Raw genomic sequence first — 17,804 nt, forward strand, 5'->3', positions numbered from 1 at the left:
CTGTGTGTGTGTGTGTGTGTGTGTGTGTGTGTGTGTGTGTGTGTGTGTGTGTGTGTGCGTGCATGTGCGCTCTCCATGTGTGAGTGCATGCACATGCATGGGTTAAATGGAGAGGAGGAATGTGACAAAATAAAGACTTGTTCATCTTAATTTACCCACAAATGTATTTATTCCACATGAAAAGTGTTTGGCAAACCAGCTACCGGATTTGGGACACAACAACATCCTGAACTATTTAGTATTTGGCTTCAAACTTGAAAAAAATTGGACCGCAGCCCAGTGGTTCAGAATTTCTGGTCTAGACTATCCTGGTACTCAACCCAGACATATAAATAAATGGTTTTGCTGCGTGCACTGACTGCCATTCGCAACCATACATAAAGCCACATTCTAGGTGCTGGTCGCTAAATGGCACTGTTGTGTGATTTGACCTCAATTCTGTTCCTGGCATGATACTGCAGGCTTTTATGTGTGACTTTTGCCTGTTGGGTTGCAGGTCTGTAGTTAATAGCCGTATTGCTAATATTCTAACTTCAGCTGCTATCTTGTTCAATATTAGGCATTTTTTGTTGTGCAGTAAAATTAAATATTTCTCTGAACTGACTATTTCCAGTGTTTTAATTGAAAATCTAATTTTGCCCTTTAAATTTTGCCGCTTGCATATTTGACAAGGTAAAAAACAGCAAATTTAATAATGTTGAAATACGCCTAAATCAGCCCAAGATGCCACCAGAATGCACCATTTGAAGTCTCTAATTTCAAAATTTTCCAGGGGAGCATGTCTCCGGACCCCCCTAGCAGCCAGTCCTTACAGGTTGGGCTCTGCATCAGTAGCACCGCATCAGTAGCACCGCTCTGATATTTTTTTTCTGGGGAAAGCCCTGAAACTGAATGCATAGCTAGTGATAACTTTCAGCTAATTATGTGAGCAAAAACCACCACTAGTCAGTTATATCCCATTCAGTCTCTATGGATTGGTGGTTAGCTAATGGCAGTTTACACTTAGCTGAAAAAAAATCAATGTCTTAATTACAGCCTGAGCACATAAAAATAAAATGTTTGTTGGTTTTCTAAGTATTTGATGAGGTAAATTCACCACTTTGGGTTTGCACATAACAACCTACCGACATAAAAAGATATAAGTTGTCTCTCTTTTTCTTCGCTCCACTGCCGTTGAGATGCTGCCATCTTTGTTGAAAATTTCAGACGCTCTCAGGTGGTCATGTGATTCGCTTCTAGCACTCTGATTGGATGATCTTAAAAAGGTGCCCAAAACGATCAAAATTGTTCAGATAAAAATTATATTGCCCAATCTCAAAGGGAAAGTGTTGAAGCGCAATTGCCCAGCAACATCACCTGGCAACATTGCCCAAAAAGTTGCCCCATGTATCATCACCTTAACTGATTCTGGTTGCTAGGCAGAAATGGACAAAAGTTGTGACCAAGAAACAGGCACATTTCAAAATTTCTACAGGAATTTTCGAGTATAATTTACTGTTTATCTTTTATTATCAGGTTGCAACGTGATGACGAAGAATACGCTGGATTTACTTCCAAGTCAGATTGCTAAAAAAAATGGCCACAAAGCTACTCTGAAGGAACTGAAAAATGCAGAGAACTCTTTGAGCTCTGGAAGCCTACCTGCCATCTCTGAAGCCAGGCTGCACGATTGGTCACTTGAGCATAAAAGAGTGCTGAAGAAGGCCTTCCAAGTTGCTGAGGGTGAAGACTTTTCTGGGGAGCTTATTAAACTGGAGACATTTGTGTCTGTCCTGCAGGCGCATCACGCTCCTATAGATGCCGATCATCTGAAAAGTGTCGCAACCATGCTTGACATGAATTATGGCAAAATTGCCATCAGTGACTTCTTCAAGGGACATGGTTTCCTGCCAGAAAACTATGCCTTCTCATGCTACGAGCGTATCAAATCGACAGGAGGCAAAACGGAGGCAAAGAAAAAAGAGTGCCCTCTGCCCATTGACACAAAACCTCCAGATATGATGCAGGAAACTGACACGATCCCGCAGTCCATGAGTATCAGTGCTGACTCCCCTGACGACCTGTCTTCGCACTTGGATGAGCCCAAGGAAATTTATGTCAACATCAGCCGATGTGTGAGAACAAATGACTTTAAGTCACTGAGGTTAGCGTTTAGCCAACATGTCCCTGTGGACATTAGGGATTGTTTTTACAAAACGCCACTCATGATTGCCTGCAATGGAGGGAACTACAAGATGGCTCATTTCCTCATTTCACACAGGTAGGTAGGACCACAGTTTGGTTTTATTCAGTACACTGTAACCATAGCAATGCTGTTATTACTGATTCTAAGCTAGTACTCATTAAATATCTATATTTCGAAGGGAAATCGCAGTTCGTTACCATTTAGTTTACTGTAAGCAGCAACCTCTACAAGACAAAATTACACTAAATCTGTCTTGAATCTGTGTTTCCAGGGCGAATGTGAACACGTTCGATCAGTTTCAATGGACTTGCCTACATCACGCCTGCTTCGGTGGGCATGAAAGCATCATCAAGCTTTTACTGAAGCATGGTGCTGTTATAGATGCCACGACCTCAAATGGAATGACGCCACTAATGAGGGCCATCCAAAGCTGCAAATTCAGCTGTGTGGATCTGCTCTTGAAATCCGGCGCAAACATTGAGGCCACAAACAAACGTGGTACCGAATTTGTCTTTAGTTTATTTCTGTGCTAATCAATATAAATAATTGTGATACAAAAAAAGGAGCCAGAAAGCCCTTCCTTATTACTGGGACTCCTCCTGATGTCCATACCTGTCAACCCAAAAGGAATAGCCATAAATATTTTGGATTTTTTGTGGCTACTGCCTCACATAGAGGCAGTAGTCACTATGTCATCGTGTTGTAAGAATGTAAGAATGAGTGTAACAATAGTGCACTGCGCATACACGTGTTCCGATTAAAATGGCCGGTGAGTGTATATAATTCGGTTCACCATTCGAAATAAATGGACTAGACTAAAGAAATTGCTTTCAGACATGTTTATGCTTATTACCGAGGGAAAGTGCATTCCTATTTTAAAATATACTCCAGGTTGTCCCTCTTTCCTTGCCTTCTTCAGCCAGTGGTCCCATGTGTGATGTAGATGTGACGCACTTCTGAGTTGTTAGAGGAAGTTGTCAAAAAGAGTATTGAGGCCACTAAGCCCTAGCGCTGGGCCTTTTCTGGGAAATAAGAGTTTGGGTCATGGCGACAGCGTGTGTATGTCAGTCTCAGTTCAGAGGTTTCAGTTTCAAAAACTGTAAGAGGTAAGAGTAGAATAATATAAAGTACAGACACTTGGTATATTTTACTTCTGTGATTTTTTAAATTGTTAATTTTTGTGGCTACTGCCTCATAGAGTAAATATATATACTATATTTACTGTATGGACATGGTATCAGAAAACAATTTTATTTATAAACAGTAGCCACATGTACCCATAGGGTATCTATTTTTTATTTTTGTCAGGCTTACGGGTGTATTCTAATAGTCTTACGGATTCCTGGTTTTTCGCCAAAATGTTTTTATTCTGCAGATATTTCTTCTTTGTGGTTACAGTGTGCATTACATGCAAAACACGCAATAGGTGGCTTGCATCCAACATCACATCCACCTCATTAGATATGCAAGACATGAAGTGGTAATCAGCTGAGCTCACTGTCCACAAAGTGTTACTATGGCTGAAGCGCCTTGCTAGTTGTTAAAATGCCCTACACTTGCGTTGTTTTGTGCAGTTTGAATCGAACAAACCATGAAACTGCTAACAGTTTCTTTGGGGTTCCCCGTGAAGTGATAAAGGGTGAAAGAGCAAAGGATTTTAACAAAAGATGACGAGAAAGATGGTTCTTGAACTTTTCACTGCGATGGAAGGGAGCCAAGTCTAAGAACGCTCAAGTTTACTGTGGTCACTTCGTGAAAGGTTTATAAATTCCTCTGATATATTTCATTTGGATTCGCAAATCACTTTTCTCACCATTTTCCGTTATTTCGTGATGTTTTGAAGTTCAGGAGACGCTTAAGTCCTCAGATGTGTTTTTGTTTACTGTTTGATCGTGGTCACCATATTGTAAACTAATGCATATACTGTATAACATGCATAATACCCAGGTCTTTAAAGGGGTTTCTGTGGATCTTTGTGAATGATTTACCTGAAAGAGAATGGCAGGGAGGATTAGGGATCGAGCAGCTGTGGTTTATTTACACAAAATACTAATTCTTGTAGCATCCTAGCAATCATCGCAAAGACGTGTACAAAAAGCCCAGAAATTCCTCTTTACCTGGACAAAAACAATACAGGATTTATCTTGTAGTGTCCTGATCCCCAGATCTTTAATCCAGCCACATATAAAAAGTTGTACGCCTCCATGCTCTTCCAGGTTTTCATTTGTTTGTCCGTGTAGAACGATGTCTGCAGCGCTGGGTAGTTTGAGGTGTCGGGGAACTCAACAGATGGATAATTTTCCAACTTGTAGGAAAAATCCTTCTTTACTAGCGTGGAAGGATCTATCCCATTGCAAAGGGCAACTTTCTGAAGGGATCTTGACCGTGCATTGGTCTCTAAATTGTGAAAATATTCAGAGATGGTTTTACTAGCTCTTTACAGCCAAATTGGTTCTGGTTCTGCTGGGCTACTGCATAAACTCCACAGATGGGATGTAACATGTAGGCGCAAGTCAACTGAGCAGGATCTAAATTTTTGAACAGGAATTTTTGGATGATGTTATCCAGGTCAAGGGCGGCACGGTGGTGTAGTGGTTAGCGCTGTCGCCTCACAGCAAGAAGGTCCGGGTTCGAGCCCCGGGGCCGGCGAGGGCCTTTCTGTGTGGAGTTTGCATGTTCTCCCCGTGTCCGCGTGGGTTTCCTCCGGGTGCTCCGGTTTCCCCCACAGTCCAAAGACATGCAGGTTAGGTTAACTGGTGACTCTAAATTGACCGTAGGTGTGAATGTGAGTGTGAATGGTTGTCTGTGTCTATGCGTCAGCCCTGTGATGACCTGGCGACTTGTCCAGGGTGTACCCCGCCTTTCGCCCATAGTCAGCTGGGATAGGCTCCAGCTTGCCTGCGACCCTGTAGAAGGATAAAGCGGCTAGAGATAATGAGATGAGATGAGGTTATCCAGGTCAACTGTCTGTAGTCTGGAATCCATCTGCCTGACCACTACTTCATTCACCGGAAGTAAACTCACAAGCAAAAGTCACATGACTGAATACAACCTTTTGACAATCAAAATGGAAACCATCGTGTTACACAGACAGAGGGTCCCGTTCGTAGCATCTTGTCTATTATCGTCCCGTGACCAGGTTTGCTCAGCGCTTGAAAGTTCAGACTTTGACATCATACTTAAAAGACAAGCATCCACATGAAACCGAATGTTTCACGCCATCGTGAGCTGAACAAAAGAGCCCAGAGCTGTTCTGTTTTTCCAGTCAAGTAGTTTTGAAAGAGTATTCAACACAGAGAAGTGATGGGAACCCTGGTGAAAAGAATGAGGTACAACGGAAGGTTTGTTCCTGAATGGGTTGATCTATTGAAAGGGCAGATTGTTCCCTGTTTTAGAAAATAGTTCAAATGTTTTACTATTCATCTGTACATTCCACTTGTAGTTTCTTTTCAAATAAATACAATATACACACACTTGTGCACTCATATTGACCCTAATTCTGAAAAAGACATCCATCCATTATCTGTAGCTGCTTATCCTGTCCTACAGGGTCGCAGGCAAGCTGGAGTCTGTCCCAGCTGACTATGGGTGAGAGGCGGGGTACACCCTGGACAAGCCGCTAGGTCATCACAGGGCTGACACAGACAACCATTCACATCTCATCTCATCTCATTATCTCTAGCCGCTTTATCCTTCTACAGGGTCGCAGGCAAGCTGGAGCCTATCCCAGCTGACTACGGGCGAAAGGCGGGGTACACCCTGTACAAGTCGCCAGGTCATCACAGGGCTGACACAGACAACCATTCACACCTACAGTTAATTTAGAGCCACCAATTAACCTAACCTGCATGCCTTTGGACTGTGGGGGAAACCGGAGCACCCAAAGGAAACCCACATGGACACGGGGAGAACATGCAAACTCCACACAGAAAGGCCCTCGCCGGCCACGGGGCTCGAACCCAGACCTTCTTGCTGTGAGGCGACAGCGCTAGCCACTATGAAAGAGACATCATTATTTTGAGTTATGGGATGAATTATGGGATGGACACAATTTGCTATATGAAGTTCATGATTATGATGTGGGAAAAATGCAATTGAAGTTTTTCCTTGTTTGTTTTTCAATATATTACACCTCAAAAACAATATATAATTGTCTCGTTAATTTCTAAGGATATTTTTGTCTTTAATAAGGGTTTTTGTGAGGGCTTATAAGGCTGGACTCTGAAATGGGTTGACAGATATGGATGTCTCAAACAGAACTAATCATGCTCGCATTTAACTCACAAGAAGATGAGAAGCAAAAGTCTCCTTGTTTCTCTCAATTTGATCTCCTAGTACTCTGTGAGAAATTATAGAGATATTTAACAATTATTCTGCAAAATCGAGTCGTACATGAGCTGATAGCTGACGGGGCATGTAGCATCGAGTCGGCTATAAGCCATGTACGATGAGATTGAGTGGAATAATTGTTTTATTCGATCCACATTCACTGGATTTTGAGAAACAGAGCATTTTTATTTTAATTTTTTGCAAATTCAATAAATAAAAACTTAATTAATACAAAATGTCCGACAAAATCATTTCCACTTAGAATGTAAACAAACTGGTGAAATGACAGTAGCAATTTGTGAAAAACGCAATAATAATTTTTGAAAAAGATAAAAAGACATGGTCTTACCATCAAATACTTTTATTCCACATTTTGTTGCTTCTTTTTTTTTAATTTTTTAGCATTTTGTTTTTGAGTCGAGTTTTTATTTCTCCCTCGGTTGGTTCAGCAACACGATCTGCCATTTTCTTCTTTTTTGGCAGTTGGTCAACCAACCAACTTAAAGGTGTATTACCACCACCGACTGGCCTGGAGTGTGGAACAGGAGATTTTTTTTTTTTTTTTGGGGGGGGGAATATTCTTTTAGCTATTTCTGTTTCTATTAAATACTTGATAACAAAGCCGCCATTTTGTTTTTCTCTACCCACAGTCTATGAGCTGATAGCCTAGTAGTAGAGAAGCCAATCAGAGCGTGCGATTGCTCATATCGGGTGAATGTGGATGGAATAATAAAGGATATCTTTACTGATACCCCATCCTACAGATCCTATAGGAAAGTATTTTTTGTCATTTTTGAATTTTTTTTTTCATGACTGGCAATCGAGAACCAGACTAGGAACCAAAATTTGCAGACCACAAGAAAAGTCAACCAGAACTGGTCAAATCGATATCTCATGATATTGAAAGTTTTTGTTTTGTTTGCATCAGTGGAACATTCTAATGTTCACCTAGATCAGATTTTTTTTTAACTACATTTGCCTTTTTTGTACAGGACAAAACTGTTTGGTCCTTGCCCAGATGTATGGATCTAAGGAAATCTGCGATTTGATCAACACTGGCATGCAAAGCTCCACCGTGCAAGATCAGGGGAAAAAGCCACCTCAGAAATCAAAACCTCCTGAAGAGAAGGTCAAACTAATGGAGAGGACGAGTTCTCTTGCACTTGTCTTCTCATTAAAGATATTACAGGATACTATACTATGCTATATTATAACATACCATGATGTGAAAAATAGTGCTCTTTGGTACATTCTGTTGAGCAGGTGAGTTTAGTAAGTACTCATTGTAGTTGGAAGTAATTCCACCTCACAATGTGTGTCGAATTACTTTGAGTAGCAGTTTGGGACACAGCTACAGGCAGAGGAAAGCTTTGGTGTGGTAGAATACTCTTTCAGCTGACACTTTAGGCTAGAAGGCCTACACGGCCCAGGATTTCACATCGCAACATGTAATTTGGTATATAGCCTATAAATGTAATGTTTTTTTTTTTTCTCCCAGGAGGAGGTAAAAGCAACTCCAGTTCAGAAAACATGCACCATAGGTTTAAATCAGGAAAGTACAGACCACTGCATTACCCTGCCCTCGACAACTGTAAGTAATTGTCTCCTTAAATGGACAGCATTTTTTTTCCACACGCACTGAAAACAATAGTTTTAGTGATCAAATGAGTGATGAAAATCAGTAATGATATATCCCCTAAATATACCACTATATCATGTAAAAATACTGTATACTTTGAAACTATGTTCAGAAACCATTTTGGGTTGACATTTTCAAAATGGCCGATGCATCATAGACACAATATAGAAAAAAAAATAGAAAAAAGACAACCATTTTAGGTTTTATTGTTTGATTTATCACCTTACCAACATCCAGATACTATATATTGTAGTCGGTATGTAATGATTCACCTAATTCACTATTTGATTCACAATATTGGGTTCATTATTCGAGCTTCCTATGATATTTTTGAAAAAATATTAAATGAAGAAAATTTTATGACCAAAAATGCAACATCTTCCAAACTTTTTTCAACTTCAGTATATTCATTTTTATTAAACTAAAAAAAAAAATCCTTTTTATTTTTTCAATAACCAACAGTAATTATTTACCCACATTTGTAAAGGTTGGTGTAAAATATTATAGCCTACTAACTAATTTTCTTTTATTAAAAATGAAAATGTTAATCACAAATAGGCCTTTCCTCAAACTTTTATGAACATTTGTATGACCTCCATGTTGCTGTCTTTTCTTTAACTTTCAGCAGTCTGTAAAAAGAGAGTTCTTGTTAAATCTGTTTGTAGAGTCAGTCACACAGCAGTGTTTTCCAATTTTAGATCTGTGGGTTTTGTTTGTTAGTTTGGTGTTTGTTTTCATGGCACTAGAGCTGTGTTACTTCTGTCTATGGCGAAGTCACGGGTACACTTGCAGTTGTACGCGGTTCTGCCCTCTGTTGTCTAAATAACACAATTGCAGCTCAGAAAATCTAAGCTTACGCAGGCTGATAATAATTGCGAGTTTTTATTTTGTTGATTTGAATTCTTAAAATTTGTCTCACGATTTCTCGTCACACAATACATCATTGCATGTCTACTCCATAGTGAAGTGTGTAGTGTATGAATATAGTGCATAGTTTGTAATTTGTTTCGGTATTTGTGAGGTACAACCCCGATTCCAAAAAAGTTGGGACAAAGTACAAATTGTAAATAAAAACAGAATGCAATGATGTGGAAGTTTCAAAATTCCATATTTTATTCAGAATAGAACATAGATGACATATCAAATGTTTAAACTGAGAAAATGTATCATTTAAAGAGAAAAATGAGGTGATTTTAAATTTCATGACAACAACACATCTCAAAAAAGTTGGGACAAGGCCATGTTTACCACATGTTTTCAACTGTCTTAGGTCTTTTTTGTTGTATCTTCCATTTTATGATGCGCCAAATGTTTTCTATGGGTGAAAGATCTGGACTGCAGGCTGGCCAGTTCAGTACCCAGACCCTTCTTCTACGCAGCCATGATGCTGTAATTGATGCAGTATGTGGTTTGGCATTGTCATGTTGGAAAATGCAAGGTCTTCCCTGAAAGAGACGTCGTCTGGATGGGAGCATATGTTGCTCTAGAACCTGGATATACCTTTCAGCATTGATGGTGTCTTTCCAGATGTGTAAGCTGCCCATGCCACACGCGCTAATGCAACCCCATAACATCAGCGATGCAGGCTTCTGAACTGAGCGCTGATAACAACTTGGGTCGTCCTTCTCCTCTTTAGTCCGCATGACACGGCGTCCCTGATTTCCATAAAGAAATTCAAATTTTGATTCGTCTGACCACAGAACAGTTTTCCACTTTGCCACAGTCCATTTTAAATGAGCCTTGGCCCAGAGAAGACGTCTGCGCTTCTGGATCATGTTTAGATACGGCTTCTTCTTTGAACTATAGAGTTTTAGCTGGCAACGGTGGATGGCACGGTGAATTGTGTTCACAGATAATGTTCTCTGGAAATATTCCTGAGCCCATTTTGTGATTTCCAATACAGAAGCATGCCTGTATGTGATGCAGTGCCGTCTAAGGGCCTGAAGATCACGGGCACCCAGTATGGTTTTCCGGCCTTGACCCTTACGCACAGAGATTCTTCCAGAGTCTCTGAATCTTTTGATGATATTATGCACTGTAGATGATATGTTCAAACTCTTTGCAATTTTACACTGTCGAACTCCTTTCTGATATTGCTCCACTATTTGTCGGCGCAGAATTAGGGGGATTGGTGATCCTCTTCCCATCTTTACTTCTGATAGCCGCTGCCACTCCAAGATGCTCTTTTTATACCTAGTCATGTTAATGACCTATTGCCAATTGACCTAATGAGTTGCAATTTGGTCCTCCAGCTGTTCCTTTTTTGTACCTTTAACTTTTCCAGCCTCTTATTGCCCCTGTCCCAACTTTTTTGAGATGTGTTGCTGTTATGAAATTTCAAATGAGTCAATATTTGGCATGAAATTTCAAAATGTCTCACTTTCGACATTTGATATGTTGTCTATGTTCTATTGTGAATACAATATCAGTTTTTGAGATTTGTAAATTATTGCATTCCGTTTTTATTTACAATTTGTACTTTGTCCCAACTTTTTTGGAATCGGGGTTGTATTTTAAGGGATATAAATATCCATGTTTAGTCCTTTGCACAGAGACACAAGATCCATTTAGAAATTAAAAAAAATGAACACAGCAATTTGTAATGTATAAAAATCTCTTGTGTGTGTGTGTGTGTGTGTGTGTGTGTAGGTGTGGGGGAAGAAGGTTGTCTTGTCCTCTCGGCTGAAGCAGATGCAAATTGACAGGAAGAACCGGTTTTCCAATGTGGACATCCTGGCGATCAAGGATGATGGTAGAAAAAAGCATAAACTCGCCAAACAAAAAAAGTAGTGGCATCCAGTTGTACCAAAAGCCTTTATTGTCAATAGCGCCACCAAGGGGCGATGGGAGCCCCATGGCCACACCTATAAATTTGCTCTCTCCCCCAGTCATACCAGTCGCATATGCATAATATTTATCTATTTAGTGAAGTCCTTGAGCCAGACAGTTGCCTCCTGATCTGCTGTATGGAGGTGACTAAACCTCCTTTTAGTCTTTGAAGAGAGGCGAGGGCAAGCTTCAATGATGCATTCAAATGCAGAGCCGCTTTTAACCGTCTGTCACTCACTATCCGATGCCCCTGCCCCTGCCTGCTGCTGCAGGTGCACTCACTCACTGACACTCATGGACAGCAGTAGCTGAGCTCAGCGGAGTTGAGAGACCACTAGACTGCTAACGGGTAAGTAAGTCATACAATATGTGTGTGTGTGTGGGGGGGGGGGGGCATGTATTCAGAAAGCTCTGGTGGCTTTCTTGACCGGCTGCAGTGTTTTTGACGGTGTCGAATTAAGTTACCCAGCTAACTAACTAGCTGAGGGATAGCTAACTAACATTATTCTATCCGCATTCACTGGATATGAGTGATTGCGTGCTCTGATTGGCTACTGTACTACTAGGCTATCAGCTCATATCCTATGAGGAGAGAAAAACAAAATGTTGGAGCATATTGCTGAACCAACCAAGAATCAAATAAAAGCTCTACTCGAAAACAAAATTCCCAAAAAATAAAAAAGCAACAAAATATGGAATAAAAGTATTTGATGATAAGAACATATCCTTTTTTTTTCAAGAATTATTATTATAGCATTTTTCATAAATCGCTACTGTCATTTTGCCGGTTTGTTAAGCGGAAATGATTTCATCGGACGTTTTGTATGAAGTTTTAATTTATCGAATTTGCAAAAAATTTAAATAAAAATACTCTGTTTCTCAAAATCCAGTGAATGTGGATACAATAAAACAGTTACTACACTCAATCTCATCGTACATGGCTTATAGCCAACTCGGTGCTATGCACCTCATCGGCTATAAGCTCATGTACGACTCGATTTCGTGGAATAACTGTTAATTATCTGGTAGGGTGGTATAGCGTTAGCTTACTAGCCATGATTAGTTACTGTGCTGTGTGATGTAAATTTGCAGACAATGAAGAGAAAGTTCACAGACATTTCTTCTTACTTGAAGAAGAAAGTTAATCCAGGGGAGCGGCAGCAGAGGGACAGAGGAGGATTCGCGTGACCTGTGAGCACTGCATCATGGGAGCAGTTTTTCTGTGCTAAAGTTAATCAAGGCTGTCTTGAGAAATGCAATGAGCGATTGAGCAATTTAGGGGTGTTAAAGTGTAGAGTCAAGAAGGGTGAGAGCCATAAATCCTGATGTTCTGGATGTGTTTGCCAAAAGACACAGCAGTAGGTGAATACAGCTGTATTGAAAAGAACGTGGCCTGATAAAGCAAAGCAAGGTTGTGAGTAGGCGATAGTAAAATGTACATTGGCCATGATGATGATTTTTTTTTTGTTTTATTTTTCATTGTTGGACATGTGTACTTCTGTAAACAAAAATATCACAACAGCCAAATAAAGCTGTATTTAAATAATTGAAGGCCTCAGCGTGGTGATTTTGAACTTGAGAAGGCTTGGTTCCAGTAAATGTTTTGTTTCTTACAATCAGTGTACAGCCCTTCAAATTAAATACGTATATTTGTCTTTTTAAGGAAAAGGACAACTAGCCTATTTGAAGAACAAGTAATCACCAACTATATGTATGTACAGGCACATACAGTGTTGTTTGAAAGTTTGTGAACCTTTTCAAATTTTCTATATTTCTGCTTAAATGTGACCAAAAACATCATCAGATTTTCACACAAGTCCTAAAAGTAGACAGATAAAGAGTCTTCGACTTGTTCAATATCATGCTAGCTGAATGGAATCTATCAGATATACTACGGAAAAAAGCCAGCCAATATTATTTAAATATTAACTGTAAAATAAGAACGCAAAGTATATCAGTCGGTGATTCCCTCACTCTCATATTGCCATAGATTTTAAATAACCAAAATATGATAACAGTGTCACAGACTCCCTGAAATTCTGTTATGGCTTTTGGTTTTGGTGTGCTACCCCAAGACTTTCAGTGGCCCCTATCTGACCACCCCTTGGAAAAATTTTCTGGAGGCATCCGTTAGGGTGCATCAGTTGCCCCCTAAAAATGAAAAGTTCCTCCGATCATGATGCATTTTTATTTTTATGTTCCTTTTGGTAAGAAAACACACTGGGTGAAATATTTTGACAAAATTCAAAAGTTTAATGGTGGCACCAGAAGCTCAAAGTTATGGAAAAAGCTTCTATTTTATGACTTTTATGACAAAATTTCGATCACTTTTCATGAAACATTATGGCACCTTATAGAGTATACCAAATATCTTAGATACACATTTTTAGTACATATTCTAAATATATTATCAAGCACAGTTTGAGTTTTAGCTGTTCATTGAATCATCGTTCAACTACTTTTAAACAATACAAATGTATTATGAATCACATTAATGCTTTTCAATCCCTTGCAAAGGTTCTTAACATGATCTCTGGCTCACAAGAAATCAATAAATGGAGTCCAACATTGTGATTCAAACATTACGCGAAAACATAAAATAAGCGTTTTTTGGCAAAAAATGAACCTCATGGTGCCACCATTAGACTTTTGAATATGATCAAAAAATTTTTACAGGATGTCTTTATTGGTGAAAAAGAACATCCAAACAAAAATGCATCAGATTTTATGAAAGTGAGGGCAACTGATGCACCCTAGCGTCCGTTTATTGTACAGTCTCAACAACGCACATTTGTCTGATGAGCTAGAGAAAAGAAATAAATGAATTAAATAAATCAGCTGTAACATTCTCAAGGCTCTTGGGAAATGAAGAAGTGGGAGACAGACTTGATGACCGAAGGTGCATTTTATTTTTCCAAGTTCATTTTTCAGCAGCTTTATTTGCTCTTTATGCACACATAACACTGGGTCTCTCTCTCTCTCTCTCTCTCTCTGCAAGACCACAAGAGAGACATAAATAAATGGCCAGTACTCGAACACAGGTCAAACTCAACATGTTACCTGCTGGTTCTACATGACTCCTCGCCGCCCACAGCTGACTTTCGATCACGCCCCCGCTGCCTCATCAGCACTGTTCATTTTTCTTTTATGCAGTCGTGTTTATTCCATAAATTTTTAAAAATGCCACTGAGGACAAACATGATGAGGATGGTGACGGTTATTCCTGAAACTCCAGTTAGTGTTTTATCCTGATCAGGCTCACAGTGACCAGGAAAGTTAGTTTCATTTACAACATTCATTCATATTTTTGGATCGAAGAACAGATTTGAACAGATAGTGGTAATCAGTACAGGCTTATAGATCTGCATCAGTGAACAACAGAAAATAACACACACCCACTGTTCTACAGCTTCTCAGTGGAAAAAAAAAATCACAGTTTCTCAAACGCAAGCACATAACTGCACACATTTATTTTCTCATCTCATCTCATTATCTCTAGCCGCTTTATCCTGTTCTACAGGGTCGCAGGCAAGCTGGAGCCTATCCCAGCTGACTATGGGCGAAAGGCGGGGTACACCCTGGACAAGTCGCCAGGTCATCACAGGGCTGACACATAGACACAGACAACCATTCACACTCACATTCACACCTACGGTCAATTTAGAGTCACCAGTTAACCTAACCTGCATGTCTTTGGACTGTGGGGGAAACCGGAGCACCCGGAGGAAACCCACGTGGACACAGGGAGAACATGCAAACTCCGCACAGAAAGGCCCTCGCCGGCCATGGGGCTCAAACCCGGACCTTCTTGCTGTGAGGCGACAGTGCTAACCACTACACTACCGTGCCGCCCCATTTATTTTCTAAGTATTTATATACATTAAGTGCTACATTTACAGTTTAAATATTTGATCGTCTTAATGAACAACTGAAATGAATCTAAAATAGCTCCAAATGGTTCTATAGAAATCTCAGAAATTGTTTTATTGACCATCAAGGATGGATAACATTGGCATGGTATTAAATGATCATGAACAATTATAACATTCAATCACTTTGACATGAGCTGAATATGTAAAGCAATCTTTATGAGAACCAATAAGAACTGTCTATCAAAGTACACTTGCTTGACCAGTACAGTAAAACCCACTCAGGAAAACAAATTGGTGCACAAGGCAACTGTTTGCAATCTCAAGCCAACTGAACTAAATAAAAGAGATGCCATAGCACCAAGAATTAAAAGTTAGCAAAGGAACTAATTTTATTTAAAAAAAAAAAAGTCAGTTATCTTTCTTAGCAAACTCAAAGGTTTGCATTCCAACATGCTTTAATTAATTTATTGTAACATGCTTCATAAAAATGATCCATCATACATATAAAATAATCAATGTAATCAACACATTTACACTTCATTAAAGGTGCTGACTGCAAAGTCATCTGAAATAATTTTTTTTTTTTTGCATGGCATTTTCCTATGTCCCTCAAGAACAATATCATGCGGATGAGATGTGATCATTTTGACGTGCTGAGGGTCGCTTTTCTCCGTTTTGGGACCGTTTTCCTACCTTTTGAGGGAAATAGTTTGGCCCTACGAAAATAGCCGAATGTGAGGAGCTTTAACTAATTAGCATAACTATGGAACTGTGTCACACCAAGATGACGACTTGTGGATGCAGAGTGACTCTGCATCCACCTCGGAGTTTTGAGTTGCAGGGATGTAATTTGTAGTTGACATTCACAAATAGATCTGTGAAACAAAAAATGAATATATCTTTTCTCTGTTACTACTTTTGTGTTATCGTTTCTTTCTCTGTAAGATCAAAACATTAGGTGTGTAACTCCATACTCGCTACCGTGGAATCGAACCCATGCAGTCTAAGGCCCTGTCCATACGGCAACGGATTCAGGTGAATCTGATAAAATTGTTTATCGTTTCGACCTGGCGTCCACACGACACCGGCGTTTTGGGTGCCCCAAAACGAAATCTTTTGAGAACGGGTTCCAGAGTGAAAAAATCTGGCAACAGCGCTGTTGCGAAGTCGTCTGGATGAGTAGAACGGATTTGTTTACGATGACGTCACAACCACATGACTGTCAGTGCTTCACGCCGGGTAGAAATGTAACAAACTCGATGCGAGTTGTCAACAAATCCTATAACTTGGTTCATGAAACGCGCTTACAAAATATTTTCACTGTGAATATTTATTGTGTAATGGTGCAAAGTGAGAGAGAGACAGAGAGAGAAAGAGAGTGAGAGAATAGCCCTTAGGGCAGAGTCTTTAGTCCAAACACTGCGGAAGCAGTACCAAACCGCGCACCACCCGTGCGCTTTCCAAAAACAAAAACAATCCTGCCAGCAAAAATAGGGAAACAAAGGAGTGATCTCACCTCTTCAGATGTTGGTTTAAGTCCGACAATACATTCCTCAAAAAGGGCGTAGAAGAACAAAGTAATCCATCAATGTGTAGTATTCAATTTATTCCGGACCATTAAATAATTCTGGAGGATATCAGAATGTTGGCGTACCAGCTTCCATCTACCCCCATTCATTCCTCTTTCCACGTCTTTCGTTTTACGCTACTGATTAATAATCAAAACTTTATGTGGCTAATGCTACAGAAGAAGGGGCTTATGCGCATGCGTCTACTTCTTCTATTGTTCTGGTGTCTCCGATGGGACCGTCTTACAGCACACGTAGAGGTGTGGCATGTGTATTGCATCGTTTTCAGCAAGCGTTGCGTTGCCATATGAACCTGATATTTTACTGATCCGTTGCCCATGTGGACATGATATTTAAAAAAAAAAATCTCATTGCTGTTGTCGTGTGGATGTAGCCTAAGGCTAAGATTGCCAAGTGCTAGCTAGAATGATTTAGTTATCTGTCCAGAAAAATGACATGCCGTCTAACCTTGCTCTATCTTGCAGTTGCACTCACTAGGCAGGCTTAGCTGAGTCCTCCATGTTTGCCCACACCAACTCGTTTTGGTTAAAAGTAGGTCAAACGCCTCACAATGATCATGTGATATTGTTACTCACTTGCTTCGGCAAGCTCTGGAATCGTAAAATCCTGGACAGTTTTTATCTCGGCAAAACATTTACACATCGGATACACAGTGTGTGCAGCAGTGAAACATCTTGAAACTCCAACAGCAAGAGAAATCGAACATTTTTGCTCAGAATTCAACTCTGCAGTCAGAAACTTTAAGTCTGACATCAGGCCTGACTTGTAGTTTTGAGGTTCATCTTTTAAGCAGGTGTCTTTGGTTGCACTTCTGGATTGTTTTTCAGGAGATATTCAGCCTGAAACATAACAGATAAAGAGAAAACAATGTTTCAATGCAGAAAACCGACTAAACTGCTATCTATTCAGTCACACAGCATTAGGCTTATGCAATATTAATGGTTCCCTGCTTGTAATTTTAGCTTTTCTTTAAAAAAAAAAGGCAATAAACAATTAAAATCATCCAAAAGTGATCATTTTGGACTAAATTACAACTAATAGTTAATTAGTTATACTTCATAACTAACTAAATACTACTACCAGCTTCGCAGTCAGGGAGGTGGATTTTTCTGTGATTCTGCAGTAATGCACAGTAAGCTGTATTTATTATTATTGTTAGGATAGAGATCCATCGTCTCTTCCTCTTGCCCCCCAACCGGAGCGATCACACTCTCGCAAACAGGTCCCTCCGTGTCACCCAGAATATTCTGGGGCGATTCGTGAAACAGACAAGAACCCAGAAATTAGTTTCCCGTCTTTATTTCACAGCTTCGCCGAAAGGCAAAGAGAAAACAGGAGATTTTATATGCATGTGTGTGTGT

The 17,804-nt window shown here is 39.9% G+C and overlaps 2 protein-coding genes across 2 annotated transcripts in view; one reads left to right on the plus strand and one right to left on the minus strand.

Annotated features, from left to right (window-relative positions):
• Positions 1 to 10,943, plus strand: part of LOC132893634 (ankyrin repeat and EF-hand domain-containing protein 1-like) — a 31,251-nt gene extending 20,308 nt beyond the window's left edge. Inside the window, exons 8-11 of the mRNA XM_060932780.1 lie at positions 1,516 to 2,260; positions 2,457 to 2,683; positions 7,507 to 7,643; positions 10,803 to 10,943. Of these exons, the coding sequence (XP_060788763.1) occupies positions 1,516 to 2,260; positions 2,457 to 2,683; positions 7,507 to 7,643; positions 10,803 to 10,943 (1,250 nt within the window). The remainder of the gene's footprint in view (positions 1 to 1,515; positions 2,261 to 2,456; positions 2,684 to 7,506; positions 7,644 to 10,802) is intronic.
• A 6,256-nt stretch (positions 10,944 to 17,199) lies between these two features.
• LOC132893800 (adenylate kinase 7-like) overlaps positions 17,200 to 17,804 on the minus strand; it is a 62,400-nt gene continuing 61,795 nt past the window's right edge. The window contains exon 18 of the mRNA XM_060932935.1: positions 17,200 to 17,282. Coding sequence (XP_060788918.1) covers positions 17,229 to 17,282 — 54 coding nt within the window. The 3' untranslated portion in view covers positions 17,200 to 17,228. The remainder of the gene's footprint in view (positions 17,283 to 17,804) is intronic.

The sequence above is a fragment of the Neoarius graeffei genome, chromosome 11, assembly GCF_027579695.1.
Source record: "Neoarius graeffei isolate fNeoGra1 chromosome 11, fNeoGra1.pri, whole genome shotgun sequence".
NCBI classification, from domain to species: Eukaryota; Metazoa; Chordata; class Actinopteri; order Siluriformes; family Ariidae; genus Neoarius; species Neoarius graeffei.